Source organism: Salmo trutta, chromosome 15 (assembly GCF_901001165.1).
Source record: "Salmo trutta chromosome 15, fSalTru1.1, whole genome shotgun sequence".
Lineage (NCBI taxonomy): Eukaryota > Metazoa > Chordata > Actinopteri > Salmoniformes > Salmonidae > Salmo > Salmo trutta.
Genome location: NC_042971.1, coordinates 38,547,394 through 38,563,499, shown reverse-complemented (window position 1 = coordinate 38,563,499; position 16,106 = coordinate 38,547,394). Strand labels below are relative to the sequence as shown.

Sequence of the window (16,106 nt, the reverse complement as noted above, 5' to 3'; positions counted from 1 at the left end):
GGCTATGTAATGTAGGCCAATTTAGACTAGGCTAAATATTAAGTATTTATAATATTTAGACGACAGTAGATAGCTGTTAGGAAAATAGATAATGTTAACATAGAGATATCAGTAATTTTATATAAATAATATGCTTACTACAGTTGTTTTCAGTAATATGAGGTTTTATTACAATCGAAAACGCGTTATTATGGTCCAATAACAATAAAATGTCCCTCACGCCCACCGTTGAAATTATTATGCAGCGATGGTGGAGAAGAAAATAGCAGGTAATGTTTGGTGGTGTTTGTATTCTTAAACTGATTGATCTACTCTGCTGTTGGTGATCAATTAAAATGAAAAAATGACTCGCAGCATGTCCGTACGCTACACTAGTGAGATCCCATTAGCACACTCTCCAACTAGATATCACAATGAAAATAAACGGCATGTTGCTCATCCTCCGCGCGCATCTCAAGATCAGTAACGTTAGTAACGGTCCGGGGCAAATTCAAAACCCACCATTGTAATTTACAATACTTTATATATTTATTGTACAGTGTCCTCTTAATTGATTACAACAATCATACTAAATACGTTATTTTTGCAAATTCATATTTTGTTTCCTATCACATCCTTTTTCTTTTTACAGTGCGATCCCAGGACCCAGGCCAGCGGCGCGTTTTGGACTGCGCTACGCGCCAGCGACGCTTAACCAGACAGCTAGAGGCACTTGAAAAGGACAATTTCCAGGATGATCCTCATGCCAGCCTACCCCAGCTGGCCAAGAGGCTCCCTCAGTTTGATGACAGCAATGAGTCTGGTAAAGCAAACATAATCAGATCAGAGATATAATATTACTAATATTCCAAGACGGTTTGCAATGACTGCTCTGTCAATTCATGACTCACTCCACTCATATCTTCAGGCAAGAAGAGGAAGAAGACAAGAGGAGATCATTTCAAATTGAGATTTCGGAAGAACTTCCAGGCTCTACTGGAGGAAGAGGTAGGTCCATAAGTCAGCCCCCTCTGCAGCTATGCTTTCCTCCCCTCACTTCAATCATCTGCTCCTTCTCTTTACAATCCTTCTGAGTTTCATTCCCTCTCCCACCTGCTCCCTGTAGGAACTAAGTGGGAATGAGGGACCTAACTACCTGACTGCTTGTGCCGAGCCCTCCAAACTGCCGCAGCGCCACTTCTGTGCCGTGTGTGGCTTCCCGTCTCCCTACACCTGCATTTCCTGTGGGGCACGCTACTGCTGTGTCCGCTGCCTGGGCACACATCATGAAACCAGGTAAAACCACTGGCACTGCAGAGGGCTCTTCTCTTTTGGTTTAGTGTTGTTAGTGCTATGATGGGTAGAATTTGTGAGAGTTATTCCACTCTTAATTTAGCACCATTATCCATGACTCCCTCTCTCCCTCCTTCTCTCACAGGTGTCTGAAGTGGACTGTGTGATGCTCTCAGCTGGTACGTGTGAATGGCTGCCTCATTTTATTGCTTGATCATATGTCGTCCTGTCATCAACTGAAGGACAGGATTCTTTTTTGTGCAGCATCAGAGTATCTGAATGAGCTGTATGACTCTCGTCCAGTCAGTCTGCATGAGCTGTATGACACCCATCCAGTCATTCTGTATGAGCTGTATGACTCTCATCCAGTCAGTCTGTATGAGCTGTATGACTCTCATCCAGTCAGTCTGTATGAGCTGTATGACTCCCTTCCATAGCACCAGACAGTGGCTGAATGGGTACAATGCTGTTGCTATCGCAACAGGCATGTGGTGATCTGATGGGAGCCCCTGCATGAGATAGCGATAACTCAGAAAGGGAATGGTGTTTGCTCCATAGTGTGTGTCTGCGCTTCAGCCTAGGCCTGAATTTGACAATCATATACTGAATAAAAATGAAAACGCAACATGCAACATTTTCAACGATTTTACTGAGTTAAAGTTCATAAAAGGAAATCAGTCAATTGAAATCAATTAATTAGGCCCTAATCTATGGATTTCACATAACTGTGCAGGGCACAGCCATGGGTGGGCCTGGGAGGACGTAGGCCCGCCCACCCACTTGGGAGCCAGGCCCTGCCAATCAGAATGAGGTTTTTCTCACAAAAGGGCATTATTACAGACAGAAATACTCCTCAGTTTCATCAGCTGTCCAGGTGGCTGGTCTCAGATCATCCTGCAGTTGAAGAAGCCGGATGTGGAGGTCCTGGACTGGCATGGTTACACGCGGTCTGCGGTTTTGAGGCCGGTTGGACGTACTGCCAAATTCTCTAAAATTACATTGGAAGCGGCTTATAGTAGTGAAATTAACATTCAGTTCTCTGGCAACAGCTCTGGTGGACATTCCTGCAGTCAGCATGCCAATTGCACGCTCCCTCAAAACTTGTGGCATTGTATTGTGTGACAAAACTGCACATTATAGAGTGGCCTTTTATTGTCCCCAGCACAAAGTGCACCTGTGTAGTGATCATGCTGTTTAATCAGCTTCTTGATATGCCATACCTGTCAGGTGGGTGGATTATCTTGGCAAAGGAGAAATGCTCACTAACAGGGATGTAAACAAATTTGTGCACAAAATTAGAGCAAAATAATATTCATGTGTGTATGGCAAGTTTCAGGATATTTTATTTCAGCTCATGAAACATCAGACCAACACTTTACATGTTGCGTTTATATTTTTGTTCAGTATAGATTCAAATCTGGATTTTATTAACAGGCCACCTTTGACGCCTCAGTGCGATTTTTTGATTTATCAACAACAACAAAAAATACCTTGTATGAGTGATATTTGTCTAAAAGCAAAAAAAGGACACTAATTATTAAAACCTTAAACCAGCACTTGGGCCATGAATATTTTTTAATAGAAAGATGATATATTTACAAACACTTTAGACGGGCTACTTTTGAGCAGTAGCCGAAAAACACATTTCTGAACTTGTGGCAAAAACCTGTGGTCTAAGTGGACCCTGACCACAAACCATATTTATTGAAATGGATATCAGCAGAAAGTCATACTTTCAATATATTACTCTATTACAGATAGTCAGTACTCGGCAGCTCTACTGCGGAAGTTATTCAAAAAAAGGTTGAGTTATTATAAGTGAAAGAATGTTATGATCACAGATAAACTGCTCAGATACTGCAGGTGGCTACAAAGTCTGATTGATTGTACTCAACATGTATGCACAATGTTTTTTTATAAATCCTTAGTCACACAATCAATCTCTTGTTTGTTAGGTAATGGAGAGTGCATCTTAGAGTTATTCAGATTCATGGTTAAGTTATTGCTACATATAAAGCACATGCACTGTTCCCATGTAGTCATTCTTACAGTAAATACAGTCAAAAACAAATAGCCTGGCAGCTTTGTATATCCAGAAATTGATGATTGGGACATCACTGGATCAGATCCTGAGTTGGAATGCGTTCCTTTCATTCAAGTAGTCTCACTGTGGAGATCGGTAGGCTACAGTATCTGACTGATAGGGACAGAAGGGCATCATGACAAAGTACGTAATTCTCATAGTCCTTGTGGGAGCAGTTTTAATGATTGGCCTATATGATCTGCAGCTCGTGGCTGTCTGAGAGTCCACAGCTGGCCTTGTGTCCATCCAAGAGCTTGGCTAGGGCCTCCATGTAGAGGCCGTGATAGAGGTCCACTTCCTCCTGAGTGGGGGAAGGCCATTTTGGCACTGGGATAGGACCACCCACTGGAGAGGAATACACAATGAAAAAATGGGTGAAGCAGAGTGAGATACTTAACACAATGCTGCTGTACATACTGTATACCAGAGAGAGTGAGAGCATTTGTTCAAAGCTACACAAGCACTGCGTTCTACAATCAGATTACTCAAAGAGGTTTTCTAATATGTGAATTGCAAAAGTTTCTATCAACTTACTAAATTACTTCTGAAGCCACTACTTCTGCACACTACTGTGTAACAGAAAAAAACAAACCTCAGGTACAGAAGGCGACTCTGTGGAAGAGATTGTGCATCATAAGACATTTTCAAAATTACAAACAGTGGTGACAGGGCAGTGGTAACAAATCCAGAACCAGTGTTCACCCATGAACAGACACTGGGCAAAGCCCATGATCTTCTTAAAGAGTTGCTGTAACCTCCAGCCCACATTGCCATCTGAGAAGATCACCTTGCGGAAGATATTGTTCTCCCCATACAAGTAGACGGGCATCAGGTCAGCACCGAGGAACAACGAGAGAGATTAGAACTGACCCACTGAGTTATTATGGGTCTTTATCTAATAAATGTACAAATAAGTAATTCTTAAACCCAGCCTAAAGCAGTAAGCCAGGCAGCTTGGTTGGCCTAGTGTTCAATGATGTAGCTATGTGATGTATGGTTGTATTATTTTATAACTACAACACTGTGGTTTCTTGTGAATTTGTGGCCTCTCACTACAGGTCCATTCATAAAATAGATAACTCACTCAATCTCCAGAGCCACCCGGACAAAGCCTTTCCTCTGCTTCATAACCACAGTGTTGACCCCAAGCAGACTCAGAAGAGACTCAGCAGCGCCCCCTATCACAATCACTACCGCATTGCCTTTCTCACCTTTAGCACCAACTGAGCAGAGGCAAAGAGAGATAGAGATTGAGGAATAGAAGCTGGGACATTAATGTGTAGAAACAGTGTTCAATGCTGTAAAAAGAATAGAGGGGTGTTTAAAATGATTAAGATAAAAAATAATCCAGTCAGTTTAGAAAGTTTGTCATATTCATCATACTATACATGCAAAAGTATGTGGACACCCCTTCAAATTCGAGGTTTCGGCTATTTCAGCCACACCCGTTGCTGACAGGTGTATAAAATCGAGCATGCAGCCATGCAATCTCCATAGACAAACATTGGCAATAGAATGGCCCTGCTGAAGAGCTCAGTAACTTTCCGTCATAGGATGCCACCTTTCCAACAATTCAGTTCGTCAAATTTCTTCCCTGCTAGAGATGTCCCGGTCAACTGTAAGTGCTATTTTTTGTGAAGTGGAAATTTCCAGGAGCAACAACGGCTCAGCCGCGAAGTGGTCGACCACACAAGGTAATCTAGAGGCGAAAGAAACGCACACATATTTAGGCGAGGTGCTGGCTAGCGGAGTGGAACACTTTTAAAAAATAAAGGAGAGCCGCACACTCTAGGAGCTCAGATGCAAAAAAAATGTAATATTTTTATGTCCAACGTTTCGACAGACAAGCTATATTCATCATACCCTGATGAAGACAGCTTGTCTGTTGAAACGTTGGATTTTTTATTTTTTTTTGCATCTGAGCACCTAGAGTGTGCGGCTCTCCTTTATTTTTTTAAGTAGACCATACAAGGTCACAGAACGGGACTGACGAGTTAAATATCATCTGTCCTCAGTTGCAACACTCACTACCGAGATCCAAACTGCCTCTGGAAGCAACAAGCACAAAAACTGTTCATCAGGAGCTTCATGAAAGGGGTTTCCAAGGCCAAGCAGCCGCACACAAGCCTAAATTCACCATCTGCAATGCCAAGCGTCGGCTGGAGTGATGTAAAGCTCGCTGCCATTGGACTTCGGAGCAATGGAAACGCGTTCTCTGCAGTGATGTATCACGCTTCACCATCTAGCAGTCCGACGGACACATCTGGGTTTGGCGTCTGCCAGGAGAACGCTACCTGTCCGAATGCATAGTGCCAACTGTAAAGTTTAGTGGAGGAGAAACAATGGTCTGGGGCTGTTTTTCATGGTTCGGGCTAGGCCCCTTAGTTCTAGTGAAGGGAAATCTTAATGCTACAGCATACAGTGACATTGTAGACGATTCTGTGCTTCCAACTTTGTGGCAACAGTTTGGGGAAGGCCCTTTGCTGTTTCAGCATGGCAATGCCCAAGTGCACAAAGCAAGGTCCATACAGAAATGGTTTGCCAAGATCTGCCAGGAAGAACTTGATTGGCCTGCACAGAGCCCTGACCTCAACCCCATCAAACACCTTTGGGATGAATTGGAACGCCGACTGCGAGCCAGGCCTAATTGCCCAACATCAGTGCCCGACCACACTAACGCTCTTGTGGCTGAAGGGAAGCAAGTCCCTGCAGCAATGTTCCCACATCAAGTGGAAAGCCTTCCCAGAAGAGTAGAGGCTATTATAGCAGCAAAGGGAACAAACTCCATATTAATGCCAATGTTTTTAGAATGAAATGTTCGACAAGGAGGTTTCCATATACTTTTGGTCATGTAGTGTACCTTCATTGGGAAGTAGTCCCTAACATGCTTCGATACTTTCCAGTTTCTCACAAATGCAGTTCTCCCCCTGGTGGTGACAGTGCAGTACTGTCACAGAATCAAATAAAGTTACACACAATCAGGTATGAGATTTTTTGTTTACTGTTTACTTGAGAGTTAAAGATGCAGTGCTGGATCTTAATTAAGCACAGCAAATTTGTAACATATTGTACGATTGGATTTGTAACATACAAATGGCCATACGAAATGGCCGACGTAGTACATCATTGGATTACGTAGTACACAATTGGATGATGTAGTACACAAGAAATGGGGACCCGTTTTGGCTTGTGAGCACCACTTTCAAAACAACTGGCTGAAATTATACAAAAGTTCTGGAGCATTACTTTAAAAAAGACAACATTCAAGAATTCAGGGCAACATTCAGTATGACAGTACCTCTTTCAGGAGTGTGCCAGTCCTTCGGCTGCCATATGAAGTAGAGAGTAGACAGCGGGCACAGAGAGGTTAACAAAAGGTACACCATCAACCCAATACAATCCAGACCTGAGGAATAGGGGATGGTGAGTGAATCCACAGGAAGGGATGCAAAATATGGCACACACTACCATTCAATAGTTTACGGTCACTTAGAAATGTCCTTGTTTTTGAAAGAAAAGCACATTTTTTGTCCAGTAAAATAACATCAAATTGATCAGAAATACAGTGTAGACATTGTTAATGTTGTAAATTACTATTGTAGCTGGAAACGGCTGATTTTTTATGGAATATTTACATAGACGTACAGAGGCCCATTATCAGCAACCATCAATGGCATGTTGTGTTAGCTAATCCAAGTTTATAATTTTAAAAGGCTAATTGATCATTAGAAAACCCTTTTGCAATTATATTAGCACAGTTGAAAACTATTGTTCTGATTAAAGAAGCAATAAAACTGGCCTTCATTAGACTAGTTGAGTATCTGAAGCATCAGCATTTGTGGGTTCGATTACAGGCTCAAAATGGCTAGAAACAAAGACCTTTCTTCTGAAACTCATCAGTCTATTCTTGTTCTGAGAAATGAATGCTATTCCATGTGAGAAATTGCCAAGAAACTGAAGATCTCGTACAACGCTGTGTACGGTAGTGTATGTAAGTGTTCAGAAACATATTCTATAGAGTTGGACTTCGGAAAACAGACTGTAGATCATAAACAGCACGTGTTTGAAATTAATATCAGCCACCTTCATAGGTTCCGTCACTGGTCCTGTGTTTGTAATCTGCTGTTCAAACAATAAGTACCCAGTCTCAACATCAACAGTGAAGAGGTGACTCCGGGATGCTGGCCTTCTAGGCAGAGTTGCAAAGAAAAAGCCATATCTCAGACTAGCCAATAAAAAGAAAAGATTAAGATGGGCAAAAGAACACAGACACTGGACAGAGGAACTATGCCTAGAAGGCCAGCATCCCGGAGTCGCCTCTTCGCTGTTGACGTTGAGACTGGTGTTTTGTGGGTACTATTTAATGAAGCTGCCCAGTTGAGGACTTTTGAGGCGTCTGTTTCTCAAACTAGACACTCGGAATTGTAGTTCACATGGAGCCAACCATGGTTAAATGTAACCGCTGAAAACCCTATGTACCGAGAACGTTTTTTGAGAGCTAGGTATGTGCTTGCACAATTGAAGTCGAAAAACAGGTTGAGTATGAGAATGATAAATTGTAGTTACATAGATAAAAGGAAAGGTGTGAGCATTCTTCATATTTACTTGGAATATGTCACGCCCTGACCTTAGAGAGCCTTTCTATTTCTCTATTTGGTTAGGTCAGGGTATGATTTGGGTGGGCATTCTAGTTTTTCTATTTCTTTGTTTGCCGGGTATGGTTCCCAATCAGAGGCAGCTGTCTATCGTTGTCTCTGATTGGGGATCATACTTAGGCAGCCTTTTTCCCACCTTAGTTTGTGGGATCTTGTTTTTGCATCGGTGCTGTGTAGCCTGCAGAACTTTACGTTCGTCTTTGTGTTTTGTTGTTTTTTCTGTGTTCATTTTTTTATATAAGTAAGATGTTCGCCTACCACACTGCACCTTGGTCCAATCTTTACGACGAGCGTAACAGAATAGGACTAGGACTGTATACAGGCCTTCCTAAATGATCTAACTTTTATAATATGAGCACCAGCATATTATTAGTTCTAGCCTACGGAATATCAATAAAAAGATCAGGCAAATATTTTAGAAGGTCTATCTGTCATAACACAATGTAAAAATGATATTCAACCAAAAATGTGTCTTGACAAACTAGAATGCACTTGGCCAAGCTGGTTAAATAACATTTAATTGGAAAAGGAGTTGGTTCTTGTTCATTGCCGGACTAGCGCATTTGGGGCCGCAGGGCACCGACCTTCAGCCGGAGTGCTTGGCAAGTGTCATGTCAGTCACAATGTTTAAAGTATGTTCCAGTGTGAACATGCATTGACATCTGACATGAATGGGTGCATTCCAGATACACATATCATTATATTATATTGATGTGGTTCATGAGACTTCAAATGCTTATCCTGACATTGAAATGATCTGATGCATGTCAGCTACACAAATTGCATACATGCCCTATATGTCTTCTGACTTTCTAGACCGTGGGAGGACCCCTGTAGACCAGGGGTATTCAACCGGGGGTCCATGGAACCCTAGTACTGCAGGGGGTCATCGAAAATCTATATATATTCTTTCTTTAAGTGGAAAATATTTAGTTTTTATTAAAATATTTTGATGACTATTGCTAGCAAAAACAGAATAAATGCATTTGGAATTACATACCCATAGCAGAAAAGAGGAGGATATCTTCTTTCTAATTATGTCAATTTAATTTTTCAACTCCTAATATTAACAAATGACACTCGTTGGAGCCAATTACGCTCACTGGACTGTCTGACATAGGCTTTGAAAAAGCACCCACGAATAGGCTACCAGTGCGACAGGTGCCTCTGGCAAGCTTTCTGAACTAGGATATGCATTTTTGCCAACACATGGCTAACCTTTGTTTAACCAGCTAAACAGCTGCTCTTAGTGAAGATGTGTTTGGAGTTCCCTTTCTAGCTAATAGGCGATGTTAGAGTTTGTATTTCCTCTTCCAATTATAACGTGGAAGTCAAAATAATTAACAACTATCTACCAAATCTATTCATTTTAAAATGTTTATTACTTCTCCTTGCCATTATCATTCACCTGATGATAAAGACAAGATGTGAAGCACATTTTCTTTTGCTAGGGTCTGGGTTGCTGGTTTGCCTGGGAGGGGGTCCCTGAGCAAGAAAATGTTGAAGACCCCTGCTGTAGGCCTACACCCTGTAGAGACAGAAGGGCGCTTCCAAAGGGGTGTGTTGAGCACCACATCGGGCTTTCAGGGGCTGTGAAATATGAAAAACAAGGTGTAGACTTGTCACCAAATATGAATACATTTTAAAAGGGACTCACTATATGCTACATTATCTTGGACATGATTCTGATTAATTTGACTACTCATTATCCTCCATATAACTCTGGCGCATTTCTCAAATAGGCAACTGGTGCTCTACAGGCCTAGTGTCACCTGTTGCCCTTCAGAGAGAATAAAGCACTAAAGGTAGGCCTATAACTATTTTATCTATCTAGAAAGGGTATTACACATATACCCACAGCTTTCTCAAATTTCTTCCATCTCCGTGGTTTGGAGCTTAGCCATACACAGTACATAATGGATAGGATTTCTCCAAGTGATATTTACATATAATCATAGAGAATCTATGGTTACATACAGACAATGAAAACACTTTAAAAAACCTATCAGGAGGAACCAGGTAAAGTACTACAATTTTCTCTGCTAAAGACTTGTTAGAAAACATGTAATGGACTGATGACTGCATGACTGGAATCTGTTGAGGCTGTTGAGATTTTTTCATTCTTACCATGCATAAGCCGTAAAACAATACAGGTTTTTAAAATGTTCCACTACATGAGAGTGCCTTAATTACTTCTGGAAGTTTGTTTTGCATAAAGACTTTTCCGGCATTGTTCACTATCCAGCATCAACTTATTTTTGTTCCATTGGACCCCTGTGTTGTAACTGAAATAATACAATCAAATCAAATCAAATGTATTTATATAGCCCTTCTTACATCAGCTGATATCTCAAAGTGCTGTACAGAAACCCAGCCTAAAACCCCAAACAGCAAGCAATGCAGGTGTAGAAGCACGGTGGCTAGGAAAAACTCCCTAGAAAGGCCAAAACCTAGGAAGAAACCTAGAGAGGAACCAGGCTATGAGGGGTGGCCAGTCCTCTTCTGGCTGTGCCGGGAGGAGATTATAACAGAACATGGCCAAGATGTTCAAATGTTCATAAATGACCAGCATGGTCAAATAATAATAATCACAGTTGTCGAGGGTGCAACAAGTCAGCACCTCAAGAGTAAATATCAGTTGGCTTTTCATTGCCGATCATTGAGAGTATCTCTACCGCTCCTGCTGTCTCTAGAGAGTTGAAAACAGTAGGTCTGGGACAGGTAGCACGTCCGGTGAACAGGTCAAGCAGAACAGTTGAAACTGGAGCAGCAGCACGGCCAGGTGGACTGGGGACAGCAAGGAGTCATCATGTCAGGTAGTCCTGAGGCATGGTCCTAGGGTTCAGGTCTTCCGAGAGAGAGAAATAAAGAAAGAGAGAAAGAGAGAATTAGTGAGAGCATACTTAAATTCACACAGGACACCGGATAAGACAGGAGAAATACTCCAGATATAACAGACTGACCCTAGCCCCCCGACACATAAACTACTGCAGCATAAATACTGGAGGCTGAGACAGGAGGGGTCAGGAGACACTGTGGCCCCATCCGACAATACCCCCGGACAGGGCCAAACAGGAAGGATATAACCTCACCCACTTTGCCAAAGCACAGCCCCCACACCACTAGAGGGATATCTTCAACCACCAACTTACCATCCTGAGACAAGGCCGAGTATAGCCCACAAAGATCTCCGCCACGGCACAAACCAAAGGGGGGCGCCAACCCAGACAGGAAGACCACGTCAGTGACTCAACCCACTCAAGTGACGCACCCCTCCTAGGGACGGCATGGAAGAACACCAATAAGCCAGTGACTCAGCCCCTGTAATAGGGTTAGAGGCAGAGAATCCCAGTGGAGAGAGGGAAACTGGCCAGGCAGACACAGCAAGGGCGGTTCGTTGCTCCAGAGCCTTTCCGTTCACCTTCACACTCCTGGGCCAGACTACACTCAATCATAGGACCCACTGAAGAGATGAGTCTTCAGTAAAGACTTAAAGGTTGAGACCGAGTCTTGATCTCTCACATGGGTAGGCAGACTATTCCATAAAAATGGAGCTCTGTAGGAGAAAGCCCTGCCTCCAGCTGTTTGCTTAGAAATTCTAGGGATAGAAGCTGCAAGACATCCCTAGCCTGCTTGAATCCATTTTGTATTTGTATTTATTATGGATCCCCATTCAGCAGCTACTCTTCCTGGGGTCCGGCAAAATTAAGGCAGTTATACAATTTTAAAAACATTACAATACAATCATTACAGAAGTCACAACACACTAAGTGTGTGCCCTCAGGCCCATACACCACTACCACATATCTACAATGCAGAAATCCATGTGTACGTGTGTGTATAGTGCGTACGTTATCATGTGTGTGTGTATGCATGTGTCTGTGCCTATGTTTGTGTTACTTCACAGTCCCCACTGTTCCATAAAGTGTATTTTTACCTGCTTTTTAAATCTGATTCTACGGCTTGCATCAGTTACCTGATGTGGAATAGATTTCCATGTAGTCATGGCTCTATGTTGTACTGTGCACATCCCATAGTCTGTTCTGGACTTGGGGACTGTGAAGAGACCTCTGGTGGCATGTCTTGTGGGGTATGCATGGGTGTCCGAGCTGTGTGCTAGTATTTGTACCTTCAGCATGTCAACACCTCTTACAAAAACAGTAATGATGAAGTCAATCTCTCTTCCACTTTGAGTCATGAGAGATTGACATGCATGTCATTAATGTTAGCTCTCAGTGTACTTTTAAGGGCCAGCCCTCCTGCCATGTTCTGAGCCAACTGCAATTTTCCCAAGTCCCTCTTTGTGGCACCTGACCACACTACTGAACAGTAGTCTAGGTGTGACAAAACCAGGGCCCGTAGGACCTACCTTGTTGATTGTGTTGTTAAGAGGGTTTAGTGAATGATTTGTCCCAAATACAATGCTTTTAGTTTTGGAAATATTTAGTACTAACTTATTCCTTGCTACCTATTCCGAAACCAACTGCAGCTCTTTGTTAAGTGTTGCAGTCATTTCAGTCACTGTAGTAGCTGATGTGTATAGTGTTGAGTCATCCGCATACATAGACACACTGGCCTTACTAGTAAGGCTTGAAAAAAGCAAGTGTCCTAAACAGCTACCCTGGGGAATTCCTGCCTCTACCTGGATTATGTTTGAGAGGCTTCCATTAAAGAACACCCTCTGTGTTCTGTTAGACTAGTAGCTCTTTATCCACATTATAACTGTGGGTGCAAAGCCATAACACATAAGTTGTTCCAGCAGCAGACTATGGTCGATAACGTCAAAAGCTGCACTGATGTCTAACAAGACAACCCCCCACAACACTTTTATGTCATTGATGTGCCCTACCGGCTCACAAGCATTCAGCAATATGGGCAGTTGCTAGTTCAGCTCAAAGAAAACAAGTTATCACCTATTCAGTAGCACGGCAACTGAACAGTGCAGCGCTCAGGCCCACAAACATTCAGCACTATGGACAGTACCGCGACCAGCGTGAAATAAGGTAGCCTAAACAGGAGACTGGTAGTTGATTCAGCACCACGGTCACTGAATAGCGCCTTGCCCTGACCGCTCATATAGCCAGAGAGGAAGAGGCGAAGCAAGTGTTTACTCTGCCCCAAATCTGTCCACGAAAAGACGACCACGAAGTGAGAAATGTCTGTTTGGTCAATGAGAATGTTAAATTTGGTCAAAAAAATAAGAATTTCTAACATGCTACGTGAGGCTTATTTGATCAAATATAAGTTTAGCAATGGTTAGGTTGTTATGAATGCACTTATATGAGTGGAAGCGCATGGCATTTCGGCAACTTTGAAAAATACGACTTTATATCGTGCTATTCACACGCCTATCTGCCCTTTCATTGGCTAGAATGGTCCCACATGATCTCGTCTCCTCCTGGTCACTCAACTATGTTGTCAATATAATAGATGATCTTTGACAGCCTAATGAGTGAACCTCTTATTGCAGGCAGAATGCGAGGAGAAACATGAATGGATTCAAATAATACCACCACGACAGACAGCCTAGAACTTGTAGCATAATAGGCAACTGTTATAAAGGGGTAATTGAATAGACATGATATCTGTTTTTCAAAATTATCATGGAATGCCAATAAAATCCCAATTTAACTCACTCTGCTCACTATTTAGTTTGCAGTTCTCAATATGAAAACAGACCTAAAGGGGCGCAATAGGAAGAACCCAATGAAGTGATAGGGTGAATAACTCTTTAAAATAACTGTTCATAACATAACTGCCTATTCAGATAAATTGATGAATTGCTTAAGTCTTGAAGTGGTTGAATGTATCTCTGAATATTTTTTTGGACTCTGTCTGTTAGAGTTCAATGAGTTTGATGTAAATATGTGTCATGTCAACCGGTAAACACTGTGCTTTTTCCAAGCCGTGTGTGATTGTATGTGTGAATTAATATATGTTGTAGCCTCTGTCTGTCATTTTCTAAGGTAAAAAGATGGGCTGCTGTGAACATCGGATATAAAAAGCACACGCTGCCAGACTGCTTACGTCTGCAATGAGACCGCAGACGAAATTGTAAATACTACTCAACCAGAGTCGATAGAGAGAGGCGGGGAAAAGGGCAGACATAGAAATATAGAAAACAAATACTTAGAAAATGTATACTCGGTAAGGCGGTCAGATATGTCGACTCGACAATTAAAAAAACCTGAGCGTCACATCGGTTGAGCGAGACGCGCATTATGGAATCTTCATAAACCTGCCTCGTTGCATCCGCTATTTGATCAACCAATGGCCTCCTCTGGAGAACAATTATTAATATTAATATAAATGCAAATATCTGGTAGCGCACCGCTTGAACCGACATTTCTGTGTTTAGCCATCCATGTTTTATCGGATGGTTCAGATAACGCGCAGAATTTAGGAGTGTTCCATTATTTTATTTGTGAATGGTTTTTTTGGGGGGGAGAATAGCATTTTGTAACGTCGCATAGAACTGCACCATGGATTTCAATCAGAATTCTTAAAGGGTAGCCCATAGTGCAAATTTAATCGGTGAACAAATAGAAACGCTGTACATGTAAACAAGAACCAGCAATCTTCTAAGATCCGCCCATTTCTATATTCTATCTTTCAGTATTTCTCGACACATCTGGAAAAAGTTTTTTTTTTTTTTTTTTACCGTTCTTCCAAGAGGACGGCAATGTCATCATCAACATCCCGGCGTGGTTTTGTTGTTGTCTGATTTTACTACTGGATATCGGCACTTACCCCTGCGCCAAGCCATACCTCCGTTTTTTTACAAGGTAATGCCTTTATATTTATTTCCCATAACATGTCATAGGAACAGCAAATGTTGCCTCTTATTTGAATAACCAAACGCCATCGATGAAATCATATTCCCTTGATATGCAATTGCATGTGATATACCCTACGGGTTAACTGCATGTGAAGTCAATGTTTATAGGAGCGAGAGGTGTAAGTGTTTTTCCACAACAATTTACGCACTTTCTGCTGTAGCACAAGTAGCATAGTCTAGTAGAGGCCATATCGTGTGTTTGTAGGCGATGCAATTTTCCACAAAAAATGTAGTCAGCATGTCTGCTTTATTTGCGACAGAACTATAAAGATAACGTAGCCCAGGTCTTAAATTCAGTAGTGGCTAGTGCTCGTAAATATTTCACACGAAAACAAGAAGTCGATCAGCTGACTTGTGATGATGGAGCCCATGCATGGCATCGTTTTAATCATATGAGCGGACCACTGTGTTAGAAAACCACCGGTCAGACGTTGTCGTCACGTAAAACATACCGATAGTTTCATTGGAATTCATAGTAATTACATGGTTGATTTTGTTTATGTGTTTAAATATTCGGGTGTAGACATTACGCACGCCTGTGCGCGTTGTCAGGTAAATTGGTTTGCCATTCGGGCTGTTGGGTTTGGGATGTGCTCGTCTGGCTGGGATGATCATTTGTTTTGAAGAGTTCGTGAAGCTATTTTATATCATTGCTTCAGCCAATATAATTTAATCTCAAATAAATGTAATGCCAACGTGAGAATGCATATGCTACATGACACATCCACGGTCGTTAAATTGGACAAACAGAGAGGTGGGGGCGTGCCGGGTTGTGTGTGTAACATTTTAGTGCTGGATACTGGCTCAGACGTGACTCCCGCTCACTCACACACACATACATTTTAGGCTGTTTTTTTGTTGTTGTTGAGACAGACAAATAAGCACCAAACGTAGACCTACTAAATTACAGGAGGGGGTTGGTGGGGTGGGGGATTTCAAGGCTTTTTGTGTGACTGTGACTGCAGACATGTGTCCCCACCCTTGCAGAGCAATGTGGATCATTTCTACACACACATTCTATGCAAATAATTATAAGCTTTTCATAAATAATAATCATAATTACATTTTATTTGGATGGGCGTAACGATGAGTTTTAGTTAAGAAGCTCAACTCCACATGCGCAATGGTGTCTACACACATCTGTAGGCTAACATTATTTATTTTACTGAATCCAATTCCCAACCTGGTCTCAGAGCATTTCATATTATTCTTTGGGTAAATCCGAGATACTCAGTTTAGTATATGTTACATTTCGTAT

At 42.0% G+C, this 16,106-nt stretch overlaps 3 protein-coding genes across 4 annotated transcripts in view; 2 read left to right on the top strand and 1 right to left on the bottom strand.

The window, feature by feature from the left end:
* Positions 1–240: 240 nt before the first annotated feature.
* znhit1 (zinc finger, HIT-type containing 1) lies at positions 241–1,904 on the top strand. 2 transcript variants are annotated; one of them, XM_029690200.1, is made up of 6 exons: positions 241–269; positions 632–802; positions 908–987; positions 1,106–1,275; positions 1,418–1,451; positions 1,710–1,904. In XM_029690200.1, the coding sequence occupies exons 1-5, from the start codon at positions 248–250 to the stop codon at positions 1,437–1,439; spliced, it is 465 nt and encodes a 154-aa protein (XP_029546060.1). In that variant the 5' UTR covers positions 241–247; the 3' UTR covers positions 1,440–1,451; positions 1,710–1,904. The 2 variants fall into 2 exon arrangements, with proteins under 2 accessions (XP_029546060.1, XP_029546059.1); XM_029690199.1 differs by having other exon boundaries at positions 1,418–1,904.
* A 1,508-nt stretch (positions 1,905–3,412) lies between these two features.
* LOC115148293 (diacylglycerol O-acyltransferase 2-like) overlaps positions 3,413–16,106 on the bottom strand; it is a 24,361-nt gene continuing 11,667 nt past the window's right edge. Inside the window, exons 2-4 of the mRNA XM_029690230.1 lie at positions 4,445–4,578; positions 4,010–4,199; positions 3,413–3,700 (exon numbers count right to left, since the gene is read on the bottom strand). Of these exons, the coding sequence (XP_029546090.1) occupies positions 3,546–3,700; positions 4,010–4,199; positions 4,445–4,578 (479 nt within the window). The 3' untranslated portion in view covers positions 3,413–3,545. The remainder of the gene's footprint in view (positions 3,701–4,009; positions 4,200–4,444; positions 4,579–16,106) is intronic.
* LOC115148971 (neuronal tyrosine-phosphorylated phosphoinositide-3-kinase adapter 1-like) overlaps positions 14,310–16,106 on the top strand; it is a 25,865-nt gene continuing 24,068 nt past the window's right edge. Inside the window, exon 1 of the mRNA XM_029691337.1 lies at positions 14,310–14,795. The gene's annotated coding sequence lies outside the window, so the exon portion shown is untranslated. The remainder of the gene's footprint in view (positions 14,796–16,106) is intronic.

Bases quoted from the DNA above. Each gene is read 5' to 3' on its own strand.
- znhit1 (XM_029690200.1), top strand. From the start codon at position 248: ATGGTGGAGAAGAAAATAGCAG. The intron at 270-631 runs GTAATGTTTGGT...TTCTTTTTACAG, and splicing joins GGTGGAGAAGAAAATAGCAG to TGCGATCCCAGGACCCAGGC. The intron at 988-1,105 runs GTAGGTCCATAA...TGCTCCCTGTAG, and splicing joins AGGCTCTACTGGAGGAAGAG to GAACTAAGTGGGAATGAGGG.